The sequence below is a fragment of the Larimichthys crocea genome, chromosome VIII (genome assembly GCF_000972845.2).
Source record: "Larimichthys crocea isolate SSNF chromosome VIII, L_crocea_2.0, whole genome shotgun sequence".
Taxonomy (NCBI): domain Eukaryota; kingdom Metazoa; phylum Chordata; class Actinopteri; family Sciaenidae; genus Larimichthys; species Larimichthys crocea.
This window is the reverse complement of record NC_040018.1, coordinates 1,419,404-1,435,272: the sequence shown is the minus strand read 5'-3', so window position 1 is coordinate 1,435,272 and position 15,869 is coordinate 1,419,404. Positions and strand designations below refer to the sequence as shown.

At 38.4% G+C, this 15,869-nt stretch overlaps 2 protein-coding genes across 2 annotated transcripts; both read right to left on the bottom strand.

Annotated features, from left to right (window-relative positions):
- Positions 1 to 38: 38 nt before the first annotated feature.
- Positions 39 to 5,072, bottom strand: LOC104919781 (very long-chain acyl-CoA synthetase). The gene is made up of 10 exons (XM_010731865.3): positions 4,592 to 5,072; positions 3,357 to 3,566; positions 3,093 to 3,251; positions 2,749 to 2,873; positions 2,375 to 2,569; positions 2,065 to 2,155; positions 1,778 to 1,976; positions 1,358 to 1,455; positions 457 to 587; positions 39 to 354 (listed from the first exon to the last, which is right to left on the bottom strand). The coding sequence occupies exons 1-10, from the start codon at positions 5,070 to 5,072 to the stop codon at positions 181 to 183; spliced, it is 1,863 nt and encodes a 620-aa protein (XP_010730167.3). The 3' UTR covers positions 39 to 180.
- A 346-nt stretch (positions 5,073 to 5,418) lies between these two features.
- Positions 5,419 to 15,869, bottom strand: zgc:158482. Its single transcript, XM_010731864.3, has 10 exons — positions 15,290 to 15,869; positions 14,338 to 14,547; positions 14,051 to 14,209; positions 12,124 to 12,248; positions 9,281 to 9,475; positions 7,775 to 7,865; positions 7,463 to 7,661; positions 7,079 to 7,176; positions 6,817 to 6,947; positions 5,419 to 6,696 (listed from the first exon to the last, which is right to left on the bottom strand). Exons 1-10 carry the CDS (start codon positions 15,771 to 15,773, stop codon positions 6,520 to 6,522), a joined length of 1,869 nt encoding a protein of 622 aa, XP_010730166.2. The 5' UTR covers positions 15,774 to 15,869; the 3' UTR covers positions 5,419 to 6,519.

Below are 15,869 nucleotides of genomic sequence, written 5' to 3'. Positions count from 1 at the left end.
ATATCACTTGATATATTTTAGTATACAATATTCCTCACAAAAGTTTGAGTAGCTCATGGAATGTGCTGTACATAAACAATCAATGTGCAAGTTATTTATCATTATTTGACATCTTTTATCAGCTAAAACCTAAAAATCAAATGTACTATTTGATGCTGACAGTCCAATAATAAAATTCATTCAGAGCCTGACTTTTCCCTCTACGATAGAGTTGAATATCTCCTCAGTCATGGGTACGTAGCCCTTACTGTCGTCCAGGTAGAACAAAGGGTCCTTGATAACGACAGGATTGAAGCCTTCCTCTGCAAGCTTCACCTTCATTTGCTTAAAGGTCCCTGTTACTACCAGCGCATCCTGACAGAGGAAAATAAATCGTCATATAACGACAAAGACATTTTCCTTCAAATTCCTAACATTCTTTTACATGTTATAATGTTGTCAGTGGACTTTGTTTACCTGTATGCGAATGAAGCGTGGTCTCGCATAGCTGGGGAGGTAGTTTTTGACATGCTGGTGACATGCTTTGCCGTCAAACTCCATTTTTTCTTTTAGTGTCAGTGCTGCCATTCCGATTCGTCCCTCGTGACCTAATCAGCCAAGCACAGCAAAAAAAAAAAAGAATAAAAAGGCGTTATTTCAGGAGGTTCGTGTATTAAAAAATGCTATGATGTGGTAATATATTGGTGTCACTGCAAAGAGTGTGCTGCAATTTAAAACAAGTAAGAGAAGAAGCAGCTCTCTACAACTTCAACTAGAACAAGTTGGCAATGCATATGTTTAAATATTTCACATGTTTCACAAATATCAATGTGAATATTTAACTTGAATAGTCTCTAGTCACCTCTGTAGACATTTTTTTAAAAACAACTTAAGACATACCTCTTTAGCCTGGCTTTTACCTAAGGTGCCTGGCCATTCACTGCTGAATTTTTATGTCCTGATCACTCCCTGTTACTTTTATCTCTGGTTCTTATTTACTGTACAGGTCATATCTACTTTTACTGCAACTGTTCCTAAATTATGCTTTTTATCCTATAGGTTCTTTTCTTATTTGTTTCATTGTTGTAGTTTTATGTTTTTACTTTTCTTTTAATTTCTAGTTTTTCATGAAACTGCTCCATTGTCTATTTCTGTTTTTACTCTGTTCTGTGAAGCACTTTGGGCTACAATTCAGTATAAAAGGTGCTATATAAATAAATAAAGTTGAAGTTAATACTGTTATTATGTTTATACATTTAGGAATCAGCTTTCAGAGCACCGTCACGTGGTGATATCAGTGCAAACTCCACAAATCTGTATCTCAATCAAAATCATTTAATATGAAAATCATTGCTAATTATTAATTTAGAATTATTACCTGGCACTTTCACTCCATAGACATTAGCCTCCTCAATGAAGTCCACCATGAGCAAATGATCAGCCACCTCTGTGGTTGCCACATTTTCTCCTTTCCACCTGAATTTAAAGACAATACATGTGTTCATTTAGTACTGGGAGCTGTTAGTTTTAATTTAGATACAAGCATAGTCAGGGAAAAAAATATGTCACCAAATATTGAAAGCCATCACAGCAGAATAACCAGGGTGTCTGCAATTGTTGAAATCTGAAATCATGTTCTCCAAGTTCAGGGCTTTTAATGATCTTGAATATAGTCAAATGTAATGTTTCCTACATCTTAAATTACAGTACAGTACAAATGTAAAGTACAAAAATCAGTTGATAAAACTCTGTTTCCAGATCTGGGCTCCCTGTCTCAATTATTTCAGCTTCCACGGACCTGAAAGTGTCTCCAATGCGGTCTTGAAAGAAGATAAATCCCTCATTGTCTATCTTTAGGAGGTCACCGCTGTTAAAGTAGAGGTCTCCCTTCACAAAAACATCCCTCAGCTTCTTCTTCTCTGTCTGCTGCTTGTTCTTGGCGTAGCCAGTGAAAGGTGTTTTTTTTCCAATCTTTGCCACCAACAAACCGGTCTCTCCTGTAGGTGAGAGGATGCAGCAATTATTAGTATTAGTAAAAGCTACAAGACCAAGAGTGGGTCACATTTTTGGAGGAGACTTGCTCACCTCTAGGCACTTTAATACAAAATCCTCTGGAGTCTTTGACTGGCTCCTCTTTCTCTGTGTCGTACCTTATGAGGGCATACTCATATCCCATCTGAAAAATAGTTTGAGGAGAAAATAACGTGAGAGTTTGCAAGTATAAAATCATACTCTATCTGTATGTTTACTATTCATTTTGTAAAAATGCACCTGCAAAACTTGAATAAACTGTCCAGCCAACCCTGCGAGTTCATCCCATGGTGTTAAATGTTACCCTACAGTAACCTTTAATTGCATAACGGACCAATAAACAGCATTTATTGCCCCATCTTACTTTGTGGAGGAAATGCTCTTTGCCAATAGCTCCAACTTTGCCGACGTAGTTGACAAAGCCAACATTTCCTTCTGTTGCTCCGTAGCATTCGCAGATACGAATGTCCCCAAAGCGCTGCAGGAAATCAGCCCAGGTGTCGGCTCGTATCCCGTTCCCCAAAGCCAATCGGACTTTATGATCTCTGTCATTGTCTCTCTAGAGGACATGGAAGAATAGGTGAGACTGGGATAATAAATACCACACGAGGTTTATCTCTTTTTTTAGCACAAGCTGTGTGTGTCTAAGTACAGGGTCAGGGTCATTTAATGAATAAACAATGTAAACTGGCAACATTGTATTTAAATTTTCTGTAATAATGTTGTAGCGAGTTTTACCTTTGGTGCGTTGCAGAGGTAGCGCATAATTTCTCCAATGTACTGAATAACAGTAACATTGTGCTTTCTACAGTCGTTCCAGAACTGGGAAACAGAAAATTTTTGTCTCAAGACAACTGTGATACCTACAAATGAAGAGGCACAGATTTCAGCAACTTTATCACACACCGAGCACTAATTTGGTGTTGTAAATGTGTGGCCTTTAGGACTTTGAACTTCAAATAGCGGTCAACTGAGCCAAACTGCCTGTTATTTGAGGTCATATATCTGTTAGTTTAACCTTTAGTAAACTCAGAATGTAGACCGAAAAGGATCTTTAGTAGTTTTATGATGCCACGAATCACCTTTTTCTATGGCCCCAGTAAGTCCCATCATAAAGCCAGCAGTGTGGTAAAGAGGCAAGTATATGTAGATAATGTCGTCTGAGCGTACGCCAGCAATAGACTGGAGAAAAGTTGCCATCCATAGCCTCTCCTGGTTAATTACAGCTGCCTTGGGAAGCCCTAAAAAGAGATAAAAGGCAGAAGTAGCATATTTTTTATTGTACTTCTTACACTCAAGGCCACACTAAAAATATAAACACTGATTAGAGGTGAAGGTCGGATTACCTGTAGTTCCTGAGGTGTAGATGTACAATGCAGGACTCTTTATGTTAACATTGGCCCTCAGCTGAGGTGACAGAGACTCATCCGAGGCTTTCTGAATCTTATCAGAGAGGCTTTCAATGCCCTCCACATCACAGTGATCACTGAGGACAAACACACGGACACCCTGCTGATTCAAGGTGGGCAACACCTCCTCCACAGCCCCTCGCAAGTCTGAGAAAGACAAAACAGAGCCAAATGAAGGCTTTAGGGAGTGACGGTAAAAATGGGAAAACAAAGTTTCACACAGATGTGGAAAATCATGGGAAAGGAGCCAATTAAGACCAAACCCAACTACTCTAGACCAGTGGTTCCCAACCTTGTTCCCTGAGGGACCCCTTTGCTATCATTGAGTAAACTGAGACCCCTAAGTGACATATTTAATGGATATTTCCTATTATAGTTAATGCAAAGCAACAACTGTGCAAAACAACCAACTCTACAATTAACCCAAATATTGATTTCGATTTTATATATATATCATATAAGATATGTGGCATAAGGGAGGGGCCACCAGCAATGTAAAAATGGCAGCCATAGAAGCTGCAGCAATATATAAACTTAAGTTGTAGGCCTACATATGTTTTATCGGTCGGAAAAACTGCCACTTTAGTGCAGAGTTGAATGTTAAATTGTATATTTCTATGTTTCCAACCTGTTGAGAACTTTTGAAAGTATTTCAGCTTAATCTGGAGATGTTTACATTAGTGTTCCAATGAGATTCTTGATCTTGAAATACACAAAAACTTACAAATCATGATTATTAATAATTTCTCCAGAATATTTATGGTCCCCTCCTCCCTCATACACTGGAAGCACCAAAGAAATCTGGAAACTGACCCACAGAGCCTCACCTACTTTTGTGATTGTATGTGTTTTGTTTAAAGGGTTACAGTGCACAAATCATTGTTAACTGCTGCAGTACATGGGCCTACTGTAAATACTAAACTACACTTGAGGTTATTTAGAAAGCTTCTCCATTACATGTCCACCAGAGAGCACAGACAAGATTTTTCAACCTTGAAATCCCATGCGTAATCGCTTCTTATCTTATAAGGCGCCTCAAGAATGTTGTTTTTATGAGTCAGTGTTTAAAGAATTAACTTTCGACCTCTAACAGCATGCAAAGAACACACTCACAAGAGAACAGCCTACATATTTTACACACTTTACATGGACACATGCACAAGACACCTCACCAGCACTAACGACCAGGGCCTTGGCTTCACAGCAGGAGAAGCAGTGCAGCAGAGACTTGGATCTGACGTTGTAGTTCAGTAAAGCAGCTGTGCATCCAAGTTTGGCCAGTGCTAACCAGAACCACACAAACAGTGGCTGGTTTCCCAGGAAGAGGGCCACCGTGTCTCCCTCCTTCAGGTTGGCATGTTGAGAAAGAGCTCTGGCCACTCTGTTGCTTTCTTTGTCGGCTTGGATGTAAGTGTACGAGCTTTCCTCGAAAAGTAGAAACTTCTTGTGAGGCTGTCTCGCTACTTTGTCCAGAAAACAATCCACAATGCTGTAAAACGGTTTTTTGTTCTTGTATTTATTCAATCGTATTCCCACCTGAATTGCAGAAATTGCGTAGCGTAAATCGTACCAAATATAAGGGTATTTAAGGTAAAGCAATAATGGCAATACTGCCAAACCTGCAATAGCGGTGTACAAGATATTTGCAGTCATTGTGTCCTGCAGAAATCGGGCGGTCCTGCTGCCAGAGGAGTAATCCCTGCAAGATTCAGCTGAATATATACGTGCCTCGTTTACGCCTTTTGAACTTTGAGCTTTCTTCTTCGATTTTTTATTCCAAACCAACTGTTCCTGTTGTATAATCACTTGACATTTTCCTCCAACTGCAGAAACGCTACAATTTTAGCGAATAGAGTTCCCTGGATGTTTTTTACGCACAGAAAGAAAATGTTGGCGATGTTGTATCTTTCCACTCCTCGGTCAACTTGTAGGTTTTTTTTTTTACACTGAACACTCAAAAGTAACGCTGAAAACACTTCAACAAGTCACAACTTTATTTGAAATCATTACAAAACATCATCTTATGGCCCAGAGAAAAAAAGTCAAAAACAGTTTCACTTGTAAAAAGTTACAAAGCACTCTGCAACACACGAGTTATCAGTACATTTCCCCCTTTATGCTTTATGACCTTATCATGAATCTTAGCAGGTGGCTCCAAAAATCATTATCCTAAAGAGGTATAATTTAAACCCACATTATTGTAAAAAACTGAGAAAATTACACTTCAGTAAAAAAAAAAGTGTGGCACTGTTAAGCCGAGACTGTAACAGTAAGAACAAGCTTGTTGACTCTTCTAGTTATCAAATCAAAGGTTCATTTCCTGTGAATCTCTTCAGCTTTTTCATCGACAGCAGCAAACGGATCATAAAAAGAATAAACCCACCTTTTGATTCATTCACCGTGTTATTATTAAACTACAAATACACAACAACAGTGGGATTTTCTGAGGTTATTCTGGGATGGATTCTGGACTTTCTGGTGTGTTTAAATACTAATATTATTTCGCTGTATGTAGAGGATTTTGTCATCGTTCACTAAAAAAAGACTTAAGTAGTGCGTCATTAATGATGATTTAATACTTGACTTCATGTGGAATATTTCATGAATTCCTGTTCTTCACTAACACTTTTGATCAGGTCTGGTTTGCTTCACATTACATAGATCACCAGTTAAGAAGTATGAATCCACAGTTACTTCACTTGATTACTAAATTTAACAGCTTCCTAAAACTTTCAACTGACTCTGCGTTTGTTCTCTGCGTGTGACCTTTGGCCTAGGTTTCAACGACAGCAAGAAGGCATTGCTCAATAGACCTCAGTGATGTCACAACACAATAATTCAGAAATATAGAAAGCCCTCAGCTACGGGTGTTTTATACTGTAGTACTATAAGTTATCACCATGGTAGTAAATATACTATTTATATTCTTACTTGCATTTATACGTCTGAGTCCCATCGACTGCTTTTAATAAAAGCATCTATCTCTCCATATTACTTTACCGCACACAAATAATATGAGCATTAGTAACAAAAGAAAAAAAAATCATGTCATTAAAAGTACCAATAGAGTGTACACCGTTATTGAACGCTAAAAGTCAATTCATAGTTTGATATTGCCTGATATGATGCAGCTGTAGATCTCAGCTGTCAGCGGCATGTAACTCTTCTTGTGATCATCAAGGATGTGAAGAGGGTCCTGGATACATCCTGGGTTAAAACTCTCCTCCACCAACTTCATCTTCATTTGCTTGAAAGTTCCCGTCACCTCCATGGCATTCTAGAAAAGTACAAAATACTCACTTAGATACAATATTCAAATATCATCATCTGCTTTTGATAACATGCTGCAAAAACACTGAGAAAAAACAAAACATGCATGTGTGTGTAATGAAATTACCTGTATCCTCATAAAGCGAGGTCGGGCATACGAGGGCAAGTAGCTAACAACATGGTTATATATTTGACTTCCATCAAAGTGTGAACCTTCCTTCACAGTGACAGCTGCCATCCCTATGCGCCCCTCATGCCCTACATCGGCAGAACAGAAAAGCATTTGACTTCATTAATTACTTCATTATCAAGTCATTTTGCCATTTGGAAGTTATGATATTATTATTAAATGTACTGTGATGAAAGAAATGTACAGAGGAAATGTTAACCTGGTACTTCGACTCCATAAACATTGGCTTCTTTGAGACAGTCACTGATCGTCAGGATGTCAGACACCTCGGTTGTGGCCACATTCTCACCTTTCCACCTGTGGGTTCAAACAAGTTACAACTTTATATCAGTCTATTTTTTTTTAATAAGGAAAAAATAGATTTGCTAGAAAAAAAAGCAGAATAAAGAACTGTTCTTACAAAATTTCTTTAAAAAGTGTCAGAATCGCTCTTAAATCTGCCGCTGGTAACGTAATAAGGAAAGACACTTCATATCTTTATGGATCTATCCTGTATTACAACATTAGCAGTAAACTGGCAGAGCTCTTGTAATATTTCATCCTGTTGTTCTTATGGCAGATATGACTGCTTTAGTTTCTGTACCTGAATGTGTCACCGACACGATCCTGAAAGTAAATGAAGTTGTCTTTATCGATCCTCATCAGGTCTCCGCTGTTGAAGTAAAGATCTCCTTTCTTGAGAACATTACGAAGTCTTTTCCTCTCTGTTTGTTCTTCATTCTGGGCATAGCCGACAAAAGGTGCAATGTCTGTGATCTTTGACACCAGCAGTCCTGTCTCACCTTAAAGAAAAAGCCAAGAGACAATGTCCTTTACTGCCATTGGCTTATCAACGGACTACTTGCTTTTCATTGGTAAATCTAATTTATATTAATATTTGCAGACGTGTCCTCACCTTTGAGTGACTCCACACAGAGGCCATTTGCATCTCGAATCGGTTCATCCCTCTCCGTGTCATACCGGATCAGAGTGTATGGAAACAGCTTCTACAGGAGGAAAACATCAGTATGGCATTATGTGTCCAATCCATCCAGATACCAACAGCAGAATAAAACCTATAATTCACATTGGTCAAATTACTCAGGTACATTTACTTCTGTCATGTACTTGAGGCACTTGTGAGTATTTTCACTATACTTCTTTTACTCTCCAGTGAATTATGTGTTCCTTTATAGATTAATAAACCCACCTACTTGGAAGCTAGATAAACTATTTTAAAAAGGACCTTTGGATTAGTTGGAAAATGCATTGCGACAATGCTGGAAACAGGACCGTTTTCCGGCTTTTGTATACGTGGTTCTTACAGGAGAGCTCCAAACATACGATGATCTTATAGAATATGATGCATTACTGTAGATCAAACTACCCAACAGTATATAGCTTAACCTTAAACAGGTTAAAGCAGTTAAAATACAACATACACATTAATGTACCAATACTGTTAATCCAAAAACGACATGTATCACTGGCTGTCAAACTGTGGTACATGTACCACACAGACAGTATAAAGGTTTACCACTGGTGGTACGCAACCTCCCTCTAGTGGCACACGTCAAAATTTCTTAAATATTAAAAAAAAAAAACCCTATACTATAATACAGGATGTAGAATGAAAATAAACTATTAGACTGCTGGAATGCATTTTTAAATAATTATCTGCATCTCCTGTAATATTTTGTTTCAATATCATCCTGTCATGTAATCACGCACATCTATGAGTAGTTACAAGTTAAAATGTAACACAAGATAGTAAACAGAGGTAAAATGAATGGTTCAAAAACATGGCAACTGTGGCTCCAAATGTGAAAGTGTGAACATACATGACATTCCAATGTGTGACAATGTGACATGAGATATGACATTTTCATTCATGTATATATATTAGATTTCCGTATGCAGTGTTTATATTTACACGTACAATCACAACACAGGATGTCTAATGGTTCAAAAAAAGTTCAAAGTACTACTTTGGCTAATCGTGTGACAAAATAATCCTAACTCAAGGTCACTTACTAGCTTTCAACCACATCTTACAGCCTTTTACTAGAATCAACAAATGGATGAGGATCTTTCCTGCCAGAGAATAGACGTGTCAGACTTTGAGATGTGGTTGAAAGCTCTGAAAATGTTAGCAAGTGGACCTTAACAGAACTTGACTTTAATGGTTGTCAGGTCACCATCATTGGCATCCATTCTGGGAAACTGGCAATTTGGTTGCCATCTTTGGTTAAGATATACTAAGCATAACATGCACGGCAAAATACATCTTTAAAATATACTAAAATAGACTAAAAATATACGCTAAACCAAAAGCTGATGCCAGGCAACCACTTTTTAAAGTTAGTGTTGAGCTCTGATTAAGTTACACACACAAATAATGTTTGTTTGATCTCAGTCTTACCTTATGAAAAAAGTTGACTCGTCCAATAGCTCCAACTTTGCCTGCGTAGTTGACAAATCCCACATTTCCCTCAGTGGAGGCGTAAAACTCTCGGACCTCAATGTTCCCAAAGCGACTGAGAAACTCTCTCCATATCTCTGCTCTGACACCGTTGCCAATGGCCAGTTTTACTTTATGGTCCTTGTCATTTTCTCTCTGTGTTTTAATATAAAGACAAATAAACAAGTCAAGCAGTGGTGACGGAATAATATATACTATATGTAATTCTTAATTCATTAAAATAATCAAAGTATAGAAAAGGTGGTGATGGGGCCTGTCAGCATTTTGAAAAGATGTGGGACTGTACTGCTTTTAAACACACATAGTAGGGTACAAATTCTAAGACTACATTGAAAATCAATTTCTGAATCATTTGAAGACTTAGAAAGTAAGTAAAAGTGTCAGAACCACACAATTAGATGATTGATACATAAAACTTAGTTTCCTGAAAGATGGAAAAGCAAATTCATCACAGATAAAGAATTTGAAACACAAGACTCCTTGTCTTGCTTGTAGAGCTCTCAGAGGATGAGTAGGAGTTTCTAAACCACTTTATCGGGAAGGAAAACAAAGCCAAACACTTGGTGGGCTAAGAAATATCAGCATCTCACATGTGCATGACTGGAAAAAACTTTATCATCATTCACTGATGAGTCCAAGTCTGAGATTAATGACAGTAACAGAATGGTGTATGTAAGGAGACAAATAGGAGAGAGAATGGCGCTGCATTGTATCAAATGAAACACTGAGGCAGGAATATTCAGGTCTGGGGCTGCTTTACTTACACTGGAGGTGGATAATGTTATGGGAATTTTAAAGAAAAACACTCGAATAAGGAGGACTGGATTAAAAGTATCAAAGTTTAAGTTGAATTTATTATTCTTGTACAAGAAGGAGCCTTTAATAGTGCAACACACAAAAGGGGAAAAGGCTCTTCGAAGAGCCTTGACAGTTGGTTTTTATACACACTCTAATGGGCTGTCAGACACCTCCCTATTGTTGACAGACACTCCACATAGATGACTAAATGACGCCTCTCTGACCTGTCTCTGGCCCTCATTCTGTCCTGAACTTTCTCTAAACTCTTTCCCTGCCAGCCTCAGCAAAACATTAATAAAAGGAATTGTCCTCAAGGCATGTAATAAATAGAAACACACACACACATTGTATGATTTAAAACATCTGAATAGCAGTGTAATCCTAATTTTTATAACAGATACCTGCACTGAACTGACCAACTAAACCAAGGTGAAGCAGCCCTCCATTCTTCAGAGACGATTTCAGGATCGATAATGCAGAAGGATAATGACCCTAAAGACATCTCAAAATTTGGCAAGACCAAAAAGACCAAGGAGTCTTGACCGAGAAGGAAAGCTTGTACAGTAAGCTGACACTGACCTCATTGAACATTTATGGGGACACTTGAAGACTGATTAAGCGTTCTGTAACATCACAAGACGCTCTTTGGATCATCGTCACATTATGACACATAGCACTGGTCATCAGGTTTTACACAAACTTGCTTGAGTGCATGCTGTTATTGAAGCAAAATACTGAAGATATTCTGAAACTCATGCACATTTTTCAAAGATTATATTTTTGATTTGCAATGAAGAAAAAAAAAACAAGTTTTACATTTCAACCAAATGCAAAATTAAAGTATCTTGACTATTGTTCTCAGACTTTTGGACCCCCACTGTATTTGAACTCATATGCTTTCTAATAAACACATCAGTCATATAATCAGGCCCTTAATTAGGATTTCTGATCAAGCATGTCTAATCACTATCCATAAGTAGCAAGTTCACAATAGCAAAAATACTTCCGTGTGACTTTAAAATACACACCTTTCTAAAAACCATACAGTACAAATACTGTATGTGAAATACCAATCAGTGTAATGAATATGATCCTAAAGACACATTTTAGTCCAAGGGAGATCTGGCTGCCAAGTTACTTGATATGGCCTTCCTCAGTAAAGGCCACCATCTATTCCTAGAGGTGACCAGATACAGACAAACCACCTCCTCTTACTGCTACGTACAGGGTCACGCAGTAAATTGAGACTGCACTTCATGTGATGCAACTAGATACTCTGAATGGCTATACATGTAGGCAGAATGTGTACTCCTAAATACAGCAGCTATATCATTATGGCATCTAAAAAGTATGCAATGGCTATCAATTGTATCAGCAATTGATAGCCATAATGTTTCATGCTGTTCAGACCCCCACAGATAATGACGCAGAAGGCTGGAACCCGATAGTTGAGATTTAATGATTTCTATTTTGGTAAACCAGCTGTGCTGCACTGTGGGAATGTACAGATTTGGAAAGTTAATCTCTAGACTAGACCTGACTCAATGGCAGCCTGCTGCAGCCGGTTCACGGCGCTCTGCAGATGCCCCGAGCAAAGGAGTTTTTACAGAGGTTAAGATTATAGAGTGGAGGAACGTCTCACTGCGCCCTACCAAAGATCCAGGAGCTTGTTTGCAGTCACTCTAACAATAAAAAAAAACTTTCAGTTCCACATTCAGTGAATAGATAATAGTTATTAAATATATTAAAAGATCAATATATCAATCTGTCAACATATTAGACCAATATTTTTTTAATATGAGGCATCAGGTTTACTTATGACATTATGAAAGCTCCTTCACAACCACAGATGACTTAAACTCCACTTTGTTGTACCTTAAACTATTCTGCTCTGTTCTGTACTACTAAAGTTGTATTGTACACAGCTCTGCATGACTGAATAATAATAATAAAAGCTGGAAAAGTAAAAGTACAAATAATTTTACCTTCGGTGTGCTACAGAGGTAACGCATCACTTCTCCTATGTACTGGACAACTGTCACATTGTTTTTTCTGCAGTCGTCCCAAAACTGAGAGGCAGAAAATTTCCTCTTCAGAATAATAGTTGACCCTGCAATAAAAAAGGAACATTTGATTATGAGCTGGACAGCAGCAGAAAAGTGACAAACAGATTTGGTTTGATTTTTTTTGTCTTTAATTTAGAAAGTTGTGCTGTTCAAAACGTTAGATATTCAGTTAGAAAAGCACAGATACAGTCTATTTAAACAAAGACAAGTATAAAAACAGTGTTTAACTGTGTTTAACTGCATGTCCAGCACAACCAGACTGTCATTGTTGTGTACCAGTATCTGATATCTCCTAATACGAGCGTAACTTAGGCTGCTTACACAGACATAAAACAGTGTGTGAACTTAGCCTATTTAAATGAAAGCATTTAAAGGTAATCTGGTCTTATGACCCAGCTCTGTTCAGATTACTGGTTCACACTGACAAAAGATTCTTTCATTTAGCTTCCCTGGGGCAAGAAACCCTGAGGGAGAAGGAGTAGGAGTAGAGGCATCACTTTTCAGTTTATAACACTGTAGCACTCCCCTCATTTTTAGGCCATTTATGAGAATCTTTTGAAGGTCTTGTAACAGGGTGCCACTTTTATAAATCAGCAAAATCAGCTAAATCTTCAGGGGGCACAGCTGGTGCATGAGCTATGAGATCTGACTTTCAATTGATTCCTCTGGCAAAATGTTTCAGAGCTGATCTGGAACCAGCCTGATTAATAATTGCATGTTAACTATTGCCACTGCACTGTGAAAAAACAAACAAACATGTATTTCAAACGTGTTCAGAAAATTAAAAAGGTCCAGGGTGGGGATGATTTGGAGGCATCTAGATGTGAAGGGACAGGCCGACTAAAAACTAATGATTTGTCATAGTCTGCCAATAGATCTCTCCTTTCAATTACTTTAAAGCTATCTAGCTGAAGTAATAAGACATGTTTAAATAAAGAAACACTTAATTCATCCTTTTATTTAAAGACATCTCTGATTAGATTTCATGCAACAGCCACAGTGAGCACTCATAACCTCTCCTAAAAACGTTGTGACTGTTTTAGAACTTTAGAGTTTGGTTTGTGATTATCTTGAAGTTCAGTTAAGGGTACACAAAATATACCTGTGACCTGTTACATTACATTACATTACATTACATTAGATTGCATTGCATTTAGCAGACGCTTTTATCCAAAGCGACTTACAGAGGAGGACATAAGCTGAGAAAGGTGTAAAGGAGCACAGAGTAGTTGTCAGTTTTGTTAGATTTGTTAGGCAGGGAAGCATTCTCGAAACAGAAAGGTTTTTACAAGTTTTTTTAAAGGTCGAAAGGGAGGTTGCTGTTCTAGTAGCCGTTGGTAGGTCATTCCACCATTTGGGGACGACCACAGAGAAGAGTTTAGAGTGACCTCGCTTTGCGAGAGGCGAGGGTACAACTAGACGGTTTGTATGAGCGGAGCGTAACGCCCTGGGACGTGAGCCTTTAGTAAGACGCTGAGATAGGCAGGGGCAGATCCTGAGATCTGTTACAAACTAAGATGGATACTGTGACCTGTAGCTTGCATTAAAAACTGGCTTGCAGTCAACTTGGTAAAGTCATGGATGTATAGTGAACTGTAGCACAGCTTTTGGTGCAGATTTGACCTCTTGCTGTGCTGCAGTCTGAATTTAAATGTAGAACAGTTCGGCTTGAAATACAATTACTTAGAGTCTTAGTACAATTATTTGAGTTTCAGCTCCCTTGCAACAAAACTGTCTCATCTCTGCTGAGGTCAATGATAGCTACAACTCATTGTTAGGTCAGTAGTCTGCAAGGAAACTCACACAGCTCTCACAAAGTCGTATTTGTTTAACACTCTGGCCTCACCTGTCTCAATGGAGCCAATGAAGCCTATCATGAATCCGGCTGTGTGGTACAGAGGCAGGTTGACGTAGATGACATCACTAGCCGTTACACCGTTTGAAGATAAAATAGCCAGAGCTATTAAGAGGCGGTTCTGATTAATCAGAGCTGCCTTAGGGAGACCTGAAATGCAACAAGACACAAACAGCAACACACAACTTTGAAGCCTGAAGAAGATCTACAATATGTTATTGTGGGAAAAAAAAGATGGTCAGATGAAACTGAAAATCAAATGCAGCTGCTTTCAATACCTGTAGTTCCAGAGGTGTAAATATAAACTGCAGGACTTTTGAATGTGATGTGTGATCTGAGGGATTGAGGCAGCGGGGAGTCTGATGCCTCATCCACTTTATCAGAGAAACTCTCAATGCCAGGTGTGTCACAGTGTTTGGTCATCAGGAGGACGGTAACACCATGCTCAATCAGAGAGGGCAGCACATCCTCCACTGCTTCCTTTAGCTCTGGAAAGAGACATACATCACAACCATAACCATGAGATACTAGTTTTAAATTATTAAACAAACTGGGCTAGCTATTGATCCGATACTGACAGTGAAAAATGCAGCTTTACAGAAAATAAGCATTGCAACCATGCAAGCTCAACTTTCATTTTGAGGTCTAAATGCGGACATGAATTACTGAGAATTACCTAAGAATACAGGCTCGAGGACAAACACTAAATTATAAGGGTTAGTGCTGAAGACAAGGATAACGTGCACTGATGCAGAATGCAGAATACTGTTTGTGATCCCTGACATCACCGATGGAAATACTTGAATAGATTTTAAAACAGAAAATTAACTTTTCATCTAACAAAACAAAGTGAAATGGGATTTAAACAAATTTTAGATCAATATTATATAAAACGTTTTAGTCCCTCACGCTGGCAAGGCAAGGCATTTAGTTTCTTTACATCTCTTATGATGAGAAATATCTCCAGGAAAAAAAAGCCATGCTAACTTTAAACTTCTATTTGTTAATCTATCTAACACTTTCTGAAGCCCTTACTTGAAATTTTAAAGAATATTTTGAAGAAAAAAATAACTTTTAACTCTTAAAAACAGTTTGAAATCACCATTTAAAATTCAAACCAGAAGCCCATCCAGCCTGAATGTATGGCTGAAGTTAATGGCTCCATAAAGGACAGGCCTTCACTTGGAGCGAAGTTTTGCTCGTAATGCAGAAGCACATAGATGCATATACCTGCGGCTGCTATCAACACTTTGGCATTGCAGCAGTTAAAGCAATGCAGGAGAGACTTGGTGCGGATGTTGTGATTGAGAAGAGCCACAGGAGAGCCTAATTTAGCCAAGGCCAGCCAGGTAAACATGAAGGCGGGTTCATTCCCCATGAAAAGTGCCACGGCGTCTCCAGCTTTATACCCAGGGTGGGATTGTAACGCGTTGGCAATTTTGTTGCTCCTTTTATCTGTGTAAGTGTACGTGTAGGACTCTTTTTCAAACACTATGAACAGTTTATCCGGATGCGCAGCGGTCTGCTCCAAGAAACGGTCCAAAACAAAGAAGAAAGGTCTCCTTCTTCGCCTCGACAAAAACGTTACAAAAATGCGCAGTAGATCCCTGAGATACAAAACATCCACCCAAAAATAAGGGGACAAAGTTTTGAGTGCGAATGGTATGATGAAAATACTTGCTATAATGATGGAAAGTAAATACATCTCCATCATGTTTTCTCGTTTAAAAGTTCCAGGTCGCAATAATAATAATAATAAAAAAAAGAAAAGTGCAGCCCCTGCTGCAAAATGGGGAATGCTGCAAATAGG